A 19,995-nucleotide genomic window follows, 5' to 3' on the forward strand; every position below is an offset into this window, starting at 1 on the left:
AACAAAGATCCTATGTCTGCATCCCAAATTCCTCTCTGTCCCATTATTCTCTGATCCTTGCATCATCTCAGGAGATTCCCCTTCTTCAAATCTTCATGCTTAAGGTTTTACTTACAACCACAAAACATCAAAGGCTCGTTTTGTAATTGAATTTCTGACTTTGTAATAAAAAAAAAAAAAAAAGGACCAACAGCAAATACAGCCAAGTTATCAAGCATTTTGTTTTAAATAATTAATTGAACACTATTGTTTTGATTTGGACTTTTAAAAAAGCCAAATACATCACACACAAACAACAGAATAATTATCTAAATGCTCTCCAAGTTGCCGCAGTGATATGGTCGGCTTTAGGGCTAACATGCTGCTATATACTCACATCTTTCCACTGAGCACAGACACGTCCAAAAGAAATCAGCTTAACATCCTGTCGACGTTCAAATGATCTCCACTGAGGAGCCACAATGACACTGAACCCACCATGGACGTCTGGTAGACACGCAAGGTGGGTCCGATTCAGACGTTCAGATAGGACACACATGGACTGTCTCCCTGACACCACGTATTTGCTAGGTTAGTTGAGTTTGATAGCATTGATATCATCTGCTAATAAGCGCGACATGTACGGTGGACTGAGGTGGGTGGCACGACTGTATGAAAGTGATGGAGAAAAGAGATCTGTCGCACCTCGGGGACCTGACACGCTGACAGCTGACTAGCTCGTCTTTGACGTATAGATCACAAGAGCATTGCACTTTTGTTATTACATACATAAATACACGGGCAGCGTGGTGAGAACAAAGACAAATAGGTTGAGTGTAAATAAGTAAGTAAATATCACCCAACAGCACAGCTGAGGATTGGAGCAATGCGAGTTTGTTTAATGGAGACTAAAGGTCATTCATCTCGAGATTGTTGTTTTATGCATTCAACCTTATTATGTTCTATATCATCGGCTGCATAAGCAATCTATAGAAAATAATGAGCGGGGTCAGAGAGTAACTATGTTCACAGATGTGTGTGTTGAGCTGGAGAATCCTTCACTCCTCACCGTGCTGTTCACATTAGTGACATTACTTTAAATAATGACTGAATTCCACTTTTGCATCATTGTTTTGTTCATATTTGCATATAATAAAGTGCGTACATGTGATGGGAGAGTCTAGTTTTGAGCTTTGTATTAAATATAGTTTAAAGAAGGATAAACTCTCAGGTTGGTGTCAGGAAAATACAGCACTTATAAAAATGTTGAAATTACACACGTAAGTAAATTGGAGTCATATCAAAAAGTCTATGACCACATATTATTTTAATGGGAAATTCAGCTGAGTAATCGCAGTCAAAGTGATCCCTCATCACAATGGGGTGTGATAGTGGAGCTTTGTTCCCACATCATAAACTGAGTTGTCACTGAGAGGAGGAAGCGAACATTAATTTGGACTTATTGAACCGGTTAATGAACTATTCAGGAAAATACCAATATGAGTGTTTGCTTCATTGCTCCTGGTGAACATTAAGCAGACTAATTAAAATCACAAATCAAAATCTTCCAGTTTATATGTTTTATTAGGATTCATTACTTTTGTTGACATGCTGAATAAAGATGTATAAAAGTCACCATCTGCCATGTGAAGCAGGGAACTGGTCCTGGATCAGCCTCACTGGAAGAATGTGAGAAGAAAGAAGTAATAAGACGAAAAGTTCGATCTAAATCTCCAAACAAGAACATTTTGTATGACTTTAATACTGACAGTGATTTGGTACTGAGGTTGAGCAGGTTGACCTTATGGATGGCAGTGTCTCACGGCGGTTGGTCCATCACTTTGGTTCAGATGGAAATATTTCAACAAATATTCAGGTGTTATTATTGTTTTATGAAGACATAACATTCATGGTCCCCGCAGGATTAAACCAAAGGACTCTGGTCGTGCCCTCAATCTTTCTTTAGAGTCATGAGGTCAGAGCTGGAATTTATCCTTAGTTTATAACAAATTATCTGCAAAACTACATTTCTATGAGCTCAAGTTGCACTTATGTTTAGTGCTAATTAGAACATGTTAATATTCAACCTGTTAGCATGCCAGCATGTAATACACCTGTCACTCCAACTACAGTATACTGGGTCAGTGTCATACTGTGACTCACCTATTTATTTATTTATTTTTTTTTTTTAAGAAATCCATGTTGCTTGACTCAAATCCAGTACTACAAGTCTTGGGTTTGATCCATCTAATCACCCCCAACGTACCTCACTCACTTTTGTCAGATGACCTCCATCACATGACCTTCTTCAACCCTGGTCGTACAAGTGTGTACTATTCACACTAGGCGTTGGAAAGCGTGACACCGACACGTTATCGTATAATGGACTGATGAGTGTATTCTAAGATTTTGTGTGATACTGTAATATTATCTCTGCTATCAGCATTTTAAGACATTGTCTTTATGAGCAAGTCAGCATGCAGACCTCACAGCATTTAGATCAAAGCACTGCACTGTCCAAGCATGGAGGAGGTGCTAGCATGGCAGCAGATTCTTACAAAATAAATAAATAATAGTCGACAAAATGATTTAATGTGCGGAAAAACTGAGATAAGACCTTACAGTACTGCAGGGAATTGACCCCCTGCTCTGACATTTATTACACTTTTCACATCTGTTCTATAGGTCAAAATACAGACATCTGTTTTTTTGGATGAATAACAAAGCTGCATTTGGAGAGAGTAAGATGGAAAAACTGGGTGTGGTGAGGGACAGCCATGAACACTGAAGGACATGAACCAAATACCAAATTTATAGTCTCATTCCAAAAGGCTGGATTACGTACATATAAATATTGCAGCAAATTAGCTGAAGTCAAGTACAAATGACCGATGAACCACAACAGGCGAGAAGATTTCAACCTGATAATGACAGCCTTTTTCTAATTAGCTGCGCGTGGACGCAGCGTGCACATGCTTTTACACAATGCTGAGAGTTTACCGGGTTGACTGTAAATGCACTTTGGCATCACTCATTCCTGAGCTCGCTGTGCCAACGAGAAAGGCTCAAACACATTTTGCGTTTGACCTTCAGTGTCTCTGTAAGTCCTCCTCTCCCACAGAGGATCGATCGCCTCTCCAGTTAAGCTTTTATTGCTGATGATGGGTTAGTGGGGGTTGGTTGTTATTGGCTACTATAGGACCCCGCTCTCACACCTGCCATTCACCCTCCAGACGTCGATATTCCCATGACCCTCTTAAACAACCCCTCCACCCAGCCACACGGGCCCAGGTCAGACTAATGCAACTTTGCATAATCAATATGTATCAGCGTAGAGATCTGACCCTGAACTCCTCACAACCAGCGCCCACTCACCCACCTGCCCTGCGCCTCAAATACCTCCTCACAGCCGGGGCTGTTTGCACTGGAAGCAGCCGATTGAGAATCAATAGCCGCGCTCGCTGTCGCTCCGAGGCTGAAAAGGACAGCAGACAAGGACATCTTGGTAAATGAAGATAACTCAGCAGCCCCGTCTTATCTATGTGTTCCTGTCTCTTTATCTAATTTGGCAGTGAAGCAACGCGCAGGCAGAGAGCACAAGACATGAGCCCTCCTTTTATTCTCACATCTACAACAAAAAAAAAAAGGTTTGGTCAGGTTTATTCTCTGCTGGATGTGTGATGTGAGATTTCAAGCTTTTCTGTCAGCGATGACCTTTCAAGAAAATGATTTTTCTCTCCCTTCTTTTTTGTACCCTTTTTTATTTTTTTATTTTTAGGCCAGGCAGGCAGGCGGGCAAGATCTTATAAGATGTTGCCTTTCACCTGGTTCAGCCAAGAGGTTGGTCATCTGTAACTTGACTGACAGATAGTGACGGCCCGTGGGGACCTGGGAGGCAGATGGAGGAGAGAGATGACCCCCCCCCCGCCCCCCGCACCACCACCACACACACACACACACACACACACACACACATAGGCACACACTGCTACCCCCTTTCTTTTTTCTCTGCACTCCTTTCCTTTCTTTTGTGTTGTATTTGAGATGCAGCTCCCTGGTGAGTGAGAGGGAATTTCAAAGCGCCTGCAGAGGAGAGATGAGCTGCACAGATAAGCAGTCCAGGTGAGAGAGCTAATCCTGCTGTTACGCCTCGCAGGCACACAACACAGTTGAGTTTTGGTAACTGTCTGGCAAGACCAAAGGGTTTTTCCACCATCCTCGCTGCTTAATACCAGAGTGGTGCTTAACACTCTACTTGTGCAACTTTCTTGTAAAAGTGGAAAAAATGGCATTGAGATATTGAGTAAGGATTACATGTCTATTATGAATAATGCAAACACTGAATTCTGATATTCATAAATAGTTCCCAGCATTCCCGGATTGATTTTTTTTTTTTTTTTTTTTTTACATTAATCCACCAGCAACACAAATCCCATCCATTGTTTCTAAGGCAGCTGATAGCTGAAGCTGATACTGATATTTGATTCTCGGCAGGCGGTAACCACAGGCTGACCTACACACTCAGTCGATAGAGCCCCCCTCCCTCCACCCACCACCACCACCACCACAAACACACACACACACACACACACACACACACACATACATCCCCCCCTCCTCCATGGGCTGTGCCAGCTGTGCTTTGGGCACACAAACCTTATTCTGGGTAACATGATCACTATCAGGGTGGCACTCGCAGCAGGGGAGCATCTGCTGTGGGACCGCGGAAGCAGGACAACTGTGTCCCAGTCAGATGCTATTATGTGTGATGAGCAACAAATCTGTGTAGCGGTGGATGACCGTCACTCCTGAGTGGAGGAGAAGCGCCAACATTTTACTCCTTCAACTGCTGACACGGTCAAATATTAGAAATCAATATGGTTTTACCATCTGGTTAGGTGTGATTGTCAACCCATTGGATTGGGTGTAACGTTACTGCTTGTCAGCACATTTTGCAAGGCTAATGAAATTCCAGCATCCCACTGGAGAACTGGATTGGTCCCGGGCATTTATTGCTACAGCTTTTTTTCATTTTCTGCTCTGCTGCTGGTCCAGCCTCTGTCCACCGATATTTCTCCAGATTTCCCTGATGCCAAAATCATTTGGCACCTCTCTTCAGCTGCTGGTCAAAGTCCACGACGCACCCTGGACTCCTCCTCCATCTGAGACAGGCAACACTTTCGCTTTGTGCCAGTGTGAGCTCCCATCTGCTATCTTGGCATCGCGCACACACATGTAGATTAACTACCTCATCTCACTGCATGCTGCTCCTGGCCAAACCCAGGGTTCGCCATCTCTCTCTCACACACACACACACACACACACACACACACACACACACACACGCATCCAGGCCTCTTTGTCGGCAGCTCTGGTGTGGAGTGTCCTGATGGAGAGGTCAGACAGAGATCAGGAGTCTCCCAGGAGAGTGAGAACAGGATGCCTGGTAATAGAACCTGCGGGTTCATTCATGAAGTGCTCAGACTTGGAAGAAGCCATCTTCTCTTTAATTGAAATTGCTTCGTAACCTCAGACACACTCTGCTGACACAGAGGTGGTGAAAAAAATAAAAACACTCACAGGTAAACCCAGTGGATGGAGAAAAAAAAAAAAAGGGGTTAAAAAAAGACAGGGCCGGAACACCTCTACCCACAATTCAGTGCAGCTGCATGGCCACCAGCCCCTACAGGACATGATGGATATGGACCACACTCCAGCAGCTGGGCTGAAGGTTTGTCCACAAAGTAGCAAACTAATTTAATTTGTTTTTTTTTCCTCGGCACCCCAAAAGGCTAATGATTAATTATTCAGAGAAACTTCTGCCGTCCTTGCAGTGAAAGCAACATCTGTCATTTCTTTAAAGCACACCAAACTCACAGGGAATCAAGTCAAAAACACATTATAGTTTAATTTTTCCATTTGAAAGTGTTCCCCACCTGCTGTTTACAAAATTGAGGATGAAAAAGTTTAATAAAAAAAGGTCGTTATCTTCGTTTTCTCCTGCAGGAGCTCAACAAATGCACCTTCTAAAATTAGCTCCTCGTCTCGAGTGGCTGATGAACACATACTGGATACTCTCAGTCCGCAGTATGTGTTCATCTAATAGCTGTCCCCTGGAAACACATCTAAAGCCCCTCATGTTGATGAATTACAATTTGATTCTTGGATTTCTTGTCAATACATCTGACAATTCTATCGATATTTTGTTCCCTTTTATTGCTATTCACGTAAATGTAATTTTCAGAAACGTGCAGACAGGATCATGTAAAGATGGATTTACAAATCAAGCAGCCAAACATTTTAGAACAAACTTCCCTCTATGAGTTTACGTGGACACACTTTCTTGTTGAGTTGTGGAGAAGTAGAAGAGGCAAAAATGAAATTTCAAACTCAGAAGACTGTGGCTTCTGGGAGATAGCCGATTTAATGTATTTGACGACTTTAAATAATGTACGTATTTGTACGGAATTAGGACTAGTGTGTGAAGGAGATAAAGTTACAGCTGACAATTCCCTCCTAATACGGACAGGTCAATGTGAGGAAATATGCTGATTTGCTCTCTTACTATGAGTAAGAAGAGAGGATTGATACCTTTCGCAAAACAAACATAAAGCTAGCAGAAGATTATCTTAGAGCATGAAGACTGGGAACAGCCTATCTTTGCAAAAAAAAATTAAAAAATATCTATCGGTGCAGAAACCTCACTAAAATAACAACATACTTCTTTGTTTGGTTTGTAAAAATGACAGAATGTGAAGGCCAAAGAACTTCTACAACTCTCGTCACGGACAGAGCTGATTAACAGCAGGTCTTTTTCTTCATGTTTGAGATGAGGATTGTTGTTTGCACTGCATCCCAACATCAAATTCACTTCGTCTGGCCTTTGATCATTGATAAGTGGACGCACTGTCTGCTCGGTGCTTCACCTGAATGACTGTTCTTGGCTGTAGTCGACTTATATGTTAGCATCACCTGGTTGAGTTTGCTCTGCACCTTCATCTTAATTTATGTTTTTTAGGAGTTCCACACAGAAGTTTCAGACGGCTGTCGCTGTCCCTGCATGTTTCCCTTGTTAGCATCGTGTCATCTCATCTCGCCTGGCAAGGCTCCAAAGGAACGTCTTTTTCTCCTTTTGATGTTTAATGGCGGCTGGCAGAAAGCTTTGTGTGCATTACCGTCACCTGCTGACGAGAGCAACGCATTACAACCAGGGGACGATAAAAACAGGAAGTTAGGAAGAACGATCGTCGCATTTTCCATCCATCCATTATCTATACCCGCTTTATCCTGAACAGGGTCACTGTGGGGGTGGGGTGGGGGTGGGGGTGGGGGCTGGAGGCTGGAGGCTATCCCAGCTCACTTTGGGCGAAGGCAGGGTACGCGCAGGGCCAACACACACAGACAGATCGAAGGCCCAGAATGGTGAGGTGACAATGCTAATCACTGCACCACTGTGCTGGCCTGTAGTGGCATTTTATTTTTCATATTTGAATGACTATTCGGAAAATCATGACCCATCCCGAGTTGCTACAGTGGTTGTATGCAAAAACTAGATAAACTCATTTTTGCTAACGATGGTTAGAGGCATCCATCTTGTTTTCTGACTGTACAAGCTCTAAAGACTAAAGAGATAAAGGGAATGCAGCATAAACAACCAGATGTGAGAGTGACATGCATCTTCTCCACCAAGCATTGCCAGAAATCTGAATTTGCCTTCTCAAAATGTCAAATTTTTCCTTTGAGAATATAGTGAAGCCGTGCTTTAACACAGCAGGGAGCTCCTGCACCAAATTGGAGCATCTGTAAAAAAAATGTAAATACTGCTTTTGGTCACGATAGAAAATAAGAAAAGACACTGCAAATAAAGCACTTATTTTTACAACTACATTTATTAAAAAAACAAACAAACAAACAAAAAAAAGCGACCAATGTCCCACCAGGGATGAGACAATTTATGGAGAGACATTTTTAAAAGCATACAAACCAGCAAACTGTAATCTAGCAGCATCCAAATGTTGGAATCTCCAAAATCATCATTTATATATTTAAATATATAGTTTGTTTTTGTTGTTTTGCCCTGGCAAGCTACACACTTTACAACATACACAGAGCTTTATCTCTCCTTAGTGCAGGAAAAAAAAAGAAAATACCCTTAATAAAATAAACAACTTTAGGTTAAATAAGCTTAAATAATAGTGTTAAATACAAGACACTTCTGTGGCAAATATGTACAGAAATAAACACATTTGGCATTGTAAGTGTGGTTCACTGGCGCTTGCTCTAATGCTCTAGAAACCACTGCATAAGAACACGTTTCGCTGTGATTGACTACACACGCACGCACGCACACATTCACACATGATTTTATATCAGTGAGCCACAGACAAGGCATGTGTTTATAAAAGAGAACTAAAAGCAAAGAGAAACAATCCATTTACAACCAAGAGTTTTAGGCACAGTCTCTTCCTGTTTTATAAATACATGTGAAATACAACTGCTTCTCGACAGGAACGCTTCACGTTTGTGCTAACTTCTTATCTCAAAAAACGAAAAAAAAAAAACAACAACACAGTTTTGTAACTACCACTTTGTTATTGCTAGGACATTGTGACAGTGAATGGAAACTACTGACAAACGTGTGTGCAGGGGAAAAGCACCTTTAAACGTCAAAATTACTGCCGAGTGACCCTACGTTACAACACAGAGGTGGAAAAGGTGGAATTTGTTAAAAGAAGAAATCTCAAAACATCAAACCTCAAAACTTTTGTGACTTTGGAAACCAGAAATCCAGAAGGGGAAGAAAAAAAAAAAAAAAGGGTCTCAGTTGAGCTACATTCATGTCCCGCCCCTCCCACCGTATGTTTCAAGCCAGCCACATGTGGATTCCTCTTGGTGCAAGCAGACAGTAAGTACCACTTCATTATGTCCAGTACATTCCTCCCTCCTCCCTCCTCCCGCTCTACTTTCCTGTGTCCGTGAGGGCCGGCACAGAAACAGCTGTGTGACAGTGTGTGCAGTATGATACAGTACAGCTGAGTATACAGTACAGTAGACTGACGCGACATACGTAGGTAGATTATATGTTGACTACAGTAAATGAGCTTTACATTCCACTACTGTAAGAGGATCCCAGGGACTCGGGCGGGGCCCCCCCGCCGGGGTTTGCCTTTCTCGATTTCTCTCCAGCGCCGGAGATGAGGAGGTTTCCCAAGAGTCTCGTTTGCCAGGATGGAGAAACGGTTAATGTCAGAAACAGCCCTGCACTTCAGTCAGAGGAGGATCCCGAACCTAAGGTCCAGATCAGGGTTTAAAGTCTCTCCCACGGGGCTGCGCGACAGTCTCCTAAGCATGGGGCTTTTTAAAGAGTCTTGATTACTCTTGGGGCCGATAATGGTTTGTTTTATAGTTTGTTTGCCAGTGGATCATCTGGGAGTCTTAAGTAGGAGTTGAGTGGTTGCCCAGGAGGAGTGAAGGCCATCGCCATCTCCCTCTCCCTCTGTTCCTGCAGGTCTCTCTCTCTCTCTCTCTCTCTCAGGGTTTCTTGTCGATGGTGTGAAAGAACCACTCTGTGAACTTCCTGAGCTGAGCTGCTGCCGTCTGGCTCTCCTCCTGCAGTCGCATGTTGTCCTGTCTCAGGTGCTGCACCTCCTCCTGCAACATGGCCTTATCCTCTTTCTCCTGAATACACATGAACACACACCCAATCAACGGCAGGACACGAGGTAGAAAAATAAACGGACACAAAAGAGGCTGATAAAAGCCGCGCTATTACGAGAACATCCGTCTTTCGTCAGCGCGGCGTAAATGGGAGGCATTAACGTGGCAAAGCAGCCTTTCCTCTGCTCCGATAAAAGTGCATTTCCTCTCTCCATTTTAAGCACATTACTGGGAGGTGGGGGCTGGGACACAATAAGGAAAGGAAGCAGGATATTGAATTAAGTGGATGAGTTTGTGTTACACGGACCTCGGGGCAGACATTACTCAATGTCTGTTCTTCTGAGCTGTGTCACACTGCCAGGCACTGCTTTGCCAACGTGGAACAGGAAAGCGCAAAGGAGACAAAGACACAATCAACAGAACTGGTATACGTGGGAACTTACCTTTCTCAGGTCGTGCTGCAGCTGCCTGAGGATCACCTCCAGCTGGTTGACTTTGCCAGTTAGTGTGGAGGGAGCGCCGCTGTTGGGTCACACAGAATAGGATGATGATGAGACTCAAGAAACACTCTATTATCACACAAGTACAACAAAATTATGTTTTTTTTCCACGACACAGATGCCCTCAACAGACAGAGGATAGGCCCCGCCCCCTGTAGTTTCTGTTGAGGTCAAGCTTCAACCTTCTTACATGGCAAATGTGCAGTTTAAAGGCTGACTGGCTGGCTAATACTGAAGCTGAAACACAATAGGTGAAGTGAAAACTCTGATACCAGCTGTAGTTAGCTGCACCCTGTGATACTACGCTGCTCCAGTGTTCCTGTAAAGTATGGTAAATTCAATTATATGTATGTTACTATTATTTTATTATTATAATGGCCTAACAAAGTCCTTCAGATGCTTACTATTCAAAATATATTTGAACAAGAAAATAGGTTGTTAAATTTCCATGTTTTTTTTAAAATGCCACTAGCGTGACAAGGCGTTTTTTTGTGATCGCCCAGAATTGAAAAATGTTCAACTTTGTGAAACAAACTGCGCTTGTCGCTGCCCCTTTTTTATCCAGCAGTCCGAGCCCAGTGAAGGACGGGCGGGACAAATGCCACAAATACATATATTCATATGCTTCATGCTGGACAACGACAAGAAGCTCAATTGAAAATGCGCCTATTTTCACTGCATGTTTCACTTTCAGCACAAAAAAATTATAATTCGGGAATAACAAATAATGTTACCTGATAAGCAGCAAGAACACAACATGATCTAACACAGACATGACATGACAGTGTTAACTTTCCTAAACTACATAAACTGCAGGAGGATATTATTCTGTACTTTGGCTCTCACTCAGTGGATGTTCCAGTCCTTCACAGATACTTTAATGTTACCCGTCACCTTCACAGTAGTTACCTGCCGACATGCCTCTTGGCTCAGTAAATAACACTGCAGCTTACATCAGAGCACATAAACACATTGTTTAATCTGTTCTTTACACCTTTGCTTGAGTTCCTGCTTTTGTTTAGAGTGAAAAAACAACAACAACAACAACAACAACAACAACACCATCCTCCAGTTTCCAGAGATACAGAGTATTGATCTTATTTGAGTTTCATGCACACCACACTTCATCATGTAGAGAAACCCAAAGCGTGATAGGCCTGCTGTGCCTAGTAACGGTTGCTTGACTATGAGTGGACAGTCGCTGCTCGGGGAGGGGAGGAGGAGGGGGGGGGTGTCTAGCCAGCAGTTGATATTCATTAGGTGCTGGTGTGTTCGTCGGTAAAGCCTACTCTGCTTCCAGCGCTGCTCCCTCCGCCTCCACCACCCGTCTGGTCAGCTCTCTGGAGATCTGCAGAGCCTCGGCCCGCTGCATGTCCGTCATGGTGCAGAAAGAAGCCACGCGCTGGTCTGCAGACAGAACAGGTGACGCAACAGGTCAGAATCTGCCTTCAGCGTCAAAAACAGGAAACGCACTTCATGTTGTAGACATGCAACAAAAATAGAGCAGAACAACACACTGGCATGCACACATTCCTGACAGGATGGGGGCGAGTCATTCATGGTCTGTATGAACGGATGGCTCTGGTTTAAGTGCTGTTGAAAAGCCACCGAAGGCAGCGCTCCTCAATTGAGAGATCTATGACCCGGCAATCAGGAACGAGGTGGTAAACGGGGCATTTCTGGACTATTACAGATAAAGTCAGTTCTCTGGGTGTTGCTCCACTGCCATCACCCCTCTGAGTTTCCCCTGACAGCTGTTTGGCTCGTAATGGGCTGCATCCCAGGGAGCTGTAAGACACCAGTCATGCTTGTTTTACTATATCAGGCCCTTAAGCTTCGTAAAAGCCCCATGGAAAACCTAAACTTGGCATGTTACACTCAGCGACTGCTCAGTTTTAGGGCGTAATGCTCTTTTCTTTGGAAAGCACTCTTTCTCAAGCCCTTGGTCTGAGACTAAAGATAGGAGGATTTGCATATTCATATAAAAGATTAAGGAAACCCTTCCATTAATTTGGCCCCCAAATGAAAGCTAATTCACTCCAAGACAAAGAGAGAACAAGCCTTCATTTACATACGAATGAACATGTTCTTCATATTTGATGGCTGCATCAGAAAGATTAAAGACTCCTAGGAGAGTGGAGACGGCGGAGAGAAAGCAGCTTGTCGCTGTTTTTTTTTTTTTTGCCGTGACCCGGTACCCAGATTTACTGGACTCATGGCTGATAAGCAAAGAAAAACAGATTACAGTGGAGGGAAAATACGCGAGTGCGTCGTGTTTATTTGCGAGGGAATTTTATAACATATCCAAATGTTAATAGCATTCGGCGATTGCACCGAAAGCTTTTCATTTCTGAATTTGACCAGAGCCCCTTTTTAATTCCATCTGCTTCTACTTTTTTTAAAGTCTAGAGAGCACACTTTTTTTTTAAAGTTTTTTTTTTTTAATGTGGATGCAGCAAGCCAATCCAAACTGTCTTTATGCATCACGAAAGTGAGCAGTCTCTCATGACCAAGGTTATGAATGCTATAAATGCTTTACTTCTCAGCCAAACTCTTTCTCCCCTGGTTCCAAACAGAGCTGGTTAAACATACAGGGCACAATTGTAGCCCAGAGCCACTTTCTGCTCAGCAACAAGGCTTCAGTTTACACAGCGCTTTTTCTGGGCCAGCCAGGCTGCCGTGACAACTGGCTTGCCGCTGCCAGTCAGGCTCTGCATCATCTTCACTGATTCCTCTCTGGTTAAATGATAGGCCGCAGGGTAAGAGGGAACTCCACAGTGAATTCATTAATTATGCCAAACGAATGGTCACATGCTACATTGCCTGCTCACTGGTCCAGGGTCAGATGGAGTTCAAGTGGAAAAAAAAAAAAAAATGCATGGCATGTTAGCGTTTCCGTGATAGATGAGGAAATACGCTGGCATGAGAGTGGTCGGAAAAGTGCTTAAAATAGAAAAGAACTGAAGCAATGGAGACGCTGACCATGACGTGGCTGAGATGTGCCAGTGCTCATTCATTGAAAGGAGTGGGGTTTTAAGTTGTGACAGAACTCATGTTATCTGGCAACACAACACACTGTAAGTCCACATAAATTGATCTAAGTGCCTGAGATTCCTAAATCACTTGTCTCAGGACTGGATGCCACCAAAACCCAAGAAAAGTCTCCGCAGAGGAAAAAAAAAATCGATACCTTCCAGCGGACCATATTCAGACATAATGGACAAGACAAGAGGCATGGAGAGGAGCCTCAATTACCCCAAACTAACAACCCAAGAGCTTAAGCATAAAAGGCTCCACTGTAAGATTTCTCCCTGAGTGGTGACTTTCTGGCTTTAAGGTGTGAAAATTGGCTCCATGTCTGCGCTGAGAAATGATGGCTCATTTTTTTTTTTTTTTTCCAGATAACCGTGCTAGATGGGAATCACAATGGGTCTCAGAGCAGAGGTGCAAAAAGCAGAAGGATTCCCAAAAGTCACCTCCTGCAGCAATTAGGAGACGCTAGAAGAAGCACACAGCTCACACAAACCTACGCATGCAAGCGAGGGAGCACTTGCAGATTACAGACACACAAACACACACGCGTCGCTAAGCAGTGAGGGGGGGTGGGGGGCTCCACAAAGGTGCCAGCAGCTTCAGCTAGGCTGGTTACCTTCGAAGGCTCGTGCTGCATCAACCAGGTGAGACCAGTCCAGGCCCGAGGCAGTGTCTGGGAGGGGCATGAGGCCCGGGTCGCTGTTCTTGGACCTGTCCGCCAAGGAACCGTCAGAGAACCAAAACTCGTCTGCAGAGAGAGGCGGGCGCTCCGATCAGTGTCTGTGCCTGGTCTGAGTTTAGGGCTTATCTTTGAGTCACCCATCAGTTTGCATCAGACAAAAGGGGGTTGGGGGAAGAATGGAGGGGGCGTAGAGGGGGAAAGGCAGGGACTTCATGGACTATTAACTGCTGCTAAAAGAGAGATTTTTTTTCTAACTTAACTCCTGCTGTGCACATCAAAACACCTGGCTGTCTGAGTCTATACTCGGCAATGCACCTCCAAATCTAATCTGGATGCCTCCAACTAACAAATCCTCCCACAGGTTGCAAACAATTACACTTAGAAAGAAAAATAAGTTTTGTATCCATGTGACAGCACGACAGGCTCGCGTCATATTAAAGCACCGTCTCTGCGTACCCCTCGCAAGGTGCTGTCTGAGGGGCGATAAATGACTTGTCTAAGTCAATGTCTTCATGTTTCAATCAATATCTCCTTTCCCTCTCCTCCGTCCTTCCCACCCTTCCTCCCTTTCAGCCCTGAAAGACAGAGAATGCAATAAACAAGCTCCCATTCTGCAGAGAGGCATTTAGAAAAGCATGAGTGGAGAAAGCATAGGAGAGACAGAGAGCTCGAGGGGATGCTGACACTCTCCTTTCAATTTGCCCAGCGTCTCGGAGCTTGAGTGATTCACTGTTTACCAAATTGGGCTGTTTCAGTAAGGGAAAGAGAGAAAGCCTGTGTTCTCAACTATCCTTCAAAACAATCAGAAATCCATCAGGTTGACAGCCAGAAGACTCTAAAGAGAGAAACATCTTTCCAAAAGCCATTTTCTATCTGAAGACGGCAGCAGGAGACAGGTGAGGAGTGGTATGGAAATGAGGCGGGAGGGGACAGGGAGAGGAGGCAGGCAGCGACTGATGAGTGAATGAAACATTATGTTTGACAGACATCGTGACATTTCTGATGGAAAAATAGGCATGTTCATGTCAGAGATCTTAAGGACCTGCAGTGGCGCAGGCAGGACACATCACACCTCTCCCCACTAATACATATTCAGTGGATGCTGGGAGAACAGTAGAGAAGGGAATACTAGTCAAGCAGTGACAGGTGTCTGCTTAATGCAGACGGAGCGGCAGGTCCCTTGCAAGTAGCACGCGGGCTCAGCCATTTCCAATTAGTTGGCTATATTGAGGAGTGTTGTTGGAGTGTGTGCCGGTTGTGCTGATGATATTGGTAGGACACAAGTGGCTCTTTAAACAGGTATCTATATCCGGACTCTTGACTGGTGCCAGAGAAGATGAATGATAATCCAGGAAAGTGCATATTAGCTTTCCTGGAAGCAGGTCAGAGGTCGGTTTGTTTTCTTTAAAGCAGCTTCTCCTCTGTGATGTTATCTATTGTATAGGTAGTTTATTTTTTTACTGAGCCGGCATGTTGAGAGTTTCCCTGTCTGTACTTACTCCGCAGGTTGGATGCTCCCTGGTTGTGGATCATGCGAGGAGGCAGCGTGCTGTGGTAAGGTGGGGTGGTGCTGAACAGGATGTCATTAGGCATCGCTTGGTCCAGCATGGAGCTGTGCGAGCTGGTGTACGACGAGCCTTTACGGTTGCTGCACACACTCTCGTCCGACAGCGTTCGGTAGAGCGAACGTCTCGGTGACAAACCGCCCACCGCTGACGCCTGAGAGAGGGAGAACAATTCGTCAAGAGGAAGTCATAGTAGAGAAAACGATGGCAGATGGATGGTCTCATAGTCTCCACTAATGCCCCCCTGTCTGCTCCGTCGCTGTGCTGTGCCTCTCCTCGGCACAGCGGGATTACATGAGCGGGCAGTCGGGTGGGCAGGCGGGTTAAGATCGGGGAGCAGTGTCAGGAATCAATTACAGTCTTTGCTCTCAAGGAAATGCAGATGGATTGAGCACAGCTGGAGAGTGTCTGGCAGGGTGGGGAAAACAGGGGACAGGGCTGGTGGAGGTGGCGGCAGAGGTCACTGCGCTGTGGAAACCAATTGTCACTGAGCTTAATGTGAGAAACAGAAGGCAGAGAAGACTTCCTGCAGGTGCCACAAAACAGGATGTATAAGAAAAATACAAGGTTCCAGACAAGCCAGTATTTCCATTTGATATGAGATGATCAGGCAGAAGCACAAACACAAAGATTACCAAGATTCTGGTATTTTTCACCCTGGTGTGCCTCTATCAGAAATTTTGGGAAAATAAGGATGCAAAACTAAGTACACATGGGCAAGCTGTGCACTTGTCTCTTGAGTGTGAAAATAGCCCCTCTGAAATAATCATTATGGCTAACAGTGCAGGGATCTACACCAAACCGACCTGCCATATTCATCAGTGCATGTTTGTTTACATGTGTTTAAGTCTAGTCATTCAAATAACAGAGTATCTTGTGCACTTCTATGTGGCTGATGGTGAGTCCTTTCACTTCGATGGACAACTGTTTTCAGTCAAACTTGAGGCATCAGGTAAAAAATAGCTACTATACTCTATGAAAATGCATCTACAAACAATTAGACTGCATTCCTTCCAATAATGTAGTTAGTGCTCTGGTAGTACAGTTATTGTAGTCAGGTCAGGCAAGCACGTTCATTTAACAGAAGCTATAGATTTCTGGAGGCCGATACAAGGCAAAGCAGAGATCAGGATGGGAACAGGAGGTCAGAATGCACAATCACAAAAGCTGCACAGGCTTTAAAAGCGTCCGAGTCCTGAGGGGCCGCCCTCTGTGCACAGAGAGGAAATACACAGGATACCACTGCAGCGACGCGTCTGTTTCATGACTGCGTCCAGAATTTTGACAGAGGATCTACTGTTTAAACACGCAAAACCACAAAGACTGGCCCCATCCATCATTGTTCTGTTTCGCTTACATTAAATGTAGCGGGAGTGACATCAAAAGTAGCCACAAATGATCCACAGGGCAGTTGACCAGATGGGTAAATGTCTGCCTTTGGCTTCCCTGCTGTAACCAACACTAGACTGGCATGCCCGCAAGCCAACACCCAGCCATCTCCATTTCAAAGACAGATCCCCCACAAATCCCACGGTGAGAATTTAACAAACATAGAGTCTGTCTTTAAAGCTGAGATATATACTGGAATTCAAAGCAGCATGCACATACGGCCTCCAAAGAACATCTCAGAGGCTTAAACATAACAACGTTGTCTCTTATTGCAAGTTTTCCCACCCAACTTTACAAGATTAGACCCCATAAGTTTCTTGCTCATCAAAACAACTTTAAACAGGATTTGCCGCTCTCTCATGTAAAGCAAAAATAGCACAGATTTGGAGCTCCCATAAATGGAGTCAAAGCAAATGAAACCATTTCCAATAGGCCTTAATGTTTTTTCAGAAAGCCATCTATTTATTACATCTACAGCAACAAACCAGGCTCTCTGAGCACACATCCTGGCACTGGTAAACTGAGCTGGCTGTGCACATTATGGAAAAAATATTATATTAATAAAACCTGCAAGAATATTAACTTTTCTAGTGTGTCTAAATCCACCACAGCTGGCAACAGTCTCAGGATGATTTGGGCTGTAAGGTCTTTGAAATCTTTTGTACAACAGCAGCTCTCTTATCAGTCGAGGCAGCGGTGACATCCAGCTAGATGCTTTCCTGATTTCCCTGACTTTTTAGTTTCCTCGCTGCCCACCCCGGACAAAGACAACAACCAGCGCTGGAGCTCTTTGACGTGCCACTTGGGAGGACGTGTTGGACAACCACCTATTCAGATGCAGTTTTTTTGTTTTGTTTCCCACAGGAGGTTCAAAAGAGGAACGTTGTGGGAGAATAAGCTGCGAGCGGCCTTTCCTTTACGTCAGCCACACAATGGTCTGCCTGTCTGTGGAAGGGCGTCCCAGCGGACACTGCGGCTGGCAAGGAAAATCTCTCTGCACCTGCTCACCCACACAAAGAATGGCATCGGGTGACTGCCGGAAGTGACACACGCATTAACCTTTACTGTACACTCGGTTGGATCACAAGTCGGCCTGTATTATGTGAATTAGAAATAAACCAACGATGTTTCTAACATTGTCATTACTGTAATTTGATTCCTTTATGTGCCAGCTGATTATTGAAAACATGTCGCCTCAGTGAAGCCGCTCTGAGAAAAGAGCTGTGTGTGGTGATTGGGATCATATGTGTATACGGCTGCCTCTGTGCCCTCCCTGATGCATCTCTCTCGCAGATTGCCTTTCCACGCACTGTATTATTGCTCTGAATCAGACTGAGGAGTGTGATTATCGCAGAGGCCCTACTGCTCTTTGAATCCACCAACCAGCACTGTGCACCTTTGTAGTGGTTGCAGCGCTTTCCTTCTCTGTGGGAGACAAAACAGAATCAAATGAAGGTGCATCAGCACAAGCTTGATACACCGGCTTTCATTTTAGACCGGCACTGCTTCTCTTGTAAGCACCACATTTTATATACCGTAAGCTCAGTGAGTGACAGCGAGACAAACTAATCAGTGCACTGAGCCGCTTCATGTGAGGGACGAGGCCTGCCTGTGCCAGAGGACACGCCTGTTTTCTCCTGGGTGAAGTGAAGTGCATTTGTATTAGAATTGAGCTGCATCCAAAAATAACCCATTTGTACGTCTCCAGGGTCCTTTCCTGGTGGATAATGGATGGGGGATGGTGCAAGGAGCTCAAGATGAAATTAATAGAGTCTACAGGACCCAGGAACATCAAACATCGATGCACTCTCCGCAACTTCCTGCCTTTAATCCATGACATCCCGACTGAGCAAACTCAGGCCCCCTGTTATAAATTAAATTACCCAAACACTGTGCCAGTCAATGGGGACTGAAAGGGCCTTGTGTCAGGAGAGAGGAGGCCTATCAGCTGTGGTGCTCAGCAGCAGTGCCAGCTGATAGGCAGCAGAAGCTTGTCCTGCTTTTACTTGCTTCTCAGCACAGGGTTATCTGCTCTGGTTCTGGCACTGTATGTACCATGCCTGTCAGTCAGTATGAGACAATAGCCTTAGGTTTTGCAAGAGATTCTTAAAATGTCATGTAATAATGGCATCAGTCAATACTTAACAGATTTAACAGGTTTCGAGGTTAGGTGTCAATCATCAGACAATCAATTCGTCAATCAACACGTGACCTCACCTTCTGATTCCTGTCCTCTCCTGGTGGGCTGTCGGGCAGCATCATTTTCAGGTATTCTTCTTTGGAAAGTCTCTGCAGTGATTTTCCATCCCGCTCAGCCGCCTGAAGCCGGCAGGCAGCCTCTTGCGCGTACAGCTGCCTGTAGATAGCACAGAGGGCACAGAAGAGCACAGCTCATCACAAGGGTCACATGCACCACACTCTGCGAGGGAGGCCTCAGGGCCTTCGCAGCTTGGGCTCTGAGGTAGCCTCGGCTATTTGGAGAATATTGGCAGAATCACACAAAGAGTTCAGGTGGAGGATCCGTCTTAGCATGCCAACATCAGGTGCCTCCGTGGTCCATGCTAGTCAGGTGAATATGAGGTAACGGGGATGACGAGGGAGCGAGGGAGGGAATTTATTTCCAATCCCACCCTATCCCAAATCACTGTGCCAACACCATGATTAAAGAGACTGCACAGAACGCAGCCAAACACTGAGAGGTAGAAAGGAAAAGAGAAACAAAGGGGTTTGGGACAGAAATTACAACCAGAAACAAGTGCAAACCACAGACTGTAGAGGAGCATTCAGGCAACAACAAAAGAAGACATGAGAGCTGTTAGACAGGGTTAGAGAAGGACTCACAAAAGGTGACGTGTTGTTTTGTTGATGGTTGTCAGCAGGGTTTTGTCTGAGGACATTTAAATGATTTGGAGTGTTTAGAGGGGAGGGAAGAGGGCGACCAACCTGGCTGGTGGAGTTGTGTGTCTGTGAGACCTGTGCTATAAGTGAGCAGCCTGACCACGACACGCTGAGTGCTGTTGGCAGGGTGTTATGGCCGCGGGGAGACTCGCTAGATGGTTAGATGATGGGACAGCCTGGCTGTCATGGTTACCTAGAGACACTATTGCCAGGCGCTGCACTGCTTTAAGCATTCGGCACCATGGCAACCAAGCCCTAAAATACATAGACAGATATTGCAAATGTCCATGTG

General features: G+C 44.8%; 1 protein-coding gene across 3 annotated transcripts in view; it reads right to left on the reverse strand.

Annotated features, from left to right (window-relative positions):
* Positions 1 to 7,849: 7,849 nt before the first annotated feature.
* sipa1l2 (signal induced proliferation associated 1 like 2) overlaps positions 7,850 to 19,995 on the reverse strand; it is an 80,009-nt gene continuing 67,863 nt past the window's right edge. For 2 of the 3 annotated variants that reach the window (XM_069145057.1, XM_069145059.1), the window contains 6 exons: positions 19,023 to 19,161; positions 15,351 to 15,570; positions 13,786 to 13,917; positions 11,426 to 11,543; positions 10,080 to 10,158; positions 7,850 to 9,657 (listed from right to left, as the gene is read on the reverse strand). In XM_069145057.1, coding sequence (XP_069001158.1) covers positions 9,511 to 9,657; positions 10,080 to 10,158; positions 11,426 to 11,543; positions 13,786 to 13,917; positions 15,351 to 15,570; positions 19,023 to 19,161 — 835 coding nt within the window. In that variant the 3' untranslated portion in view covers positions 7,850 to 9,510. The remainder of the gene's footprint in view (positions 9,658 to 10,079; positions 10,159 to 11,425; positions 11,544 to 13,785; positions 13,918 to 15,350; positions 15,571 to 19,022; positions 19,162 to 19,995) is intronic. The other variant, XM_069145058.1, reaches the window with a different exon arrangement.

The sequence above is a fragment of the Embiotoca jacksoni genome, unplaced genomic scaffold, assembly GCF_022577435.1.
Source record: "Embiotoca jacksoni isolate LCO1_2020_lvr unplaced genomic scaffold, fEmbJac1.0.p SCAF_12, whole genome shotgun sequence".
Classification (NCBI taxonomy): Eukaryota; Metazoa; Chordata; class Actinopteri; family Embiotocidae; genus Embiotoca; species Embiotoca jacksoni.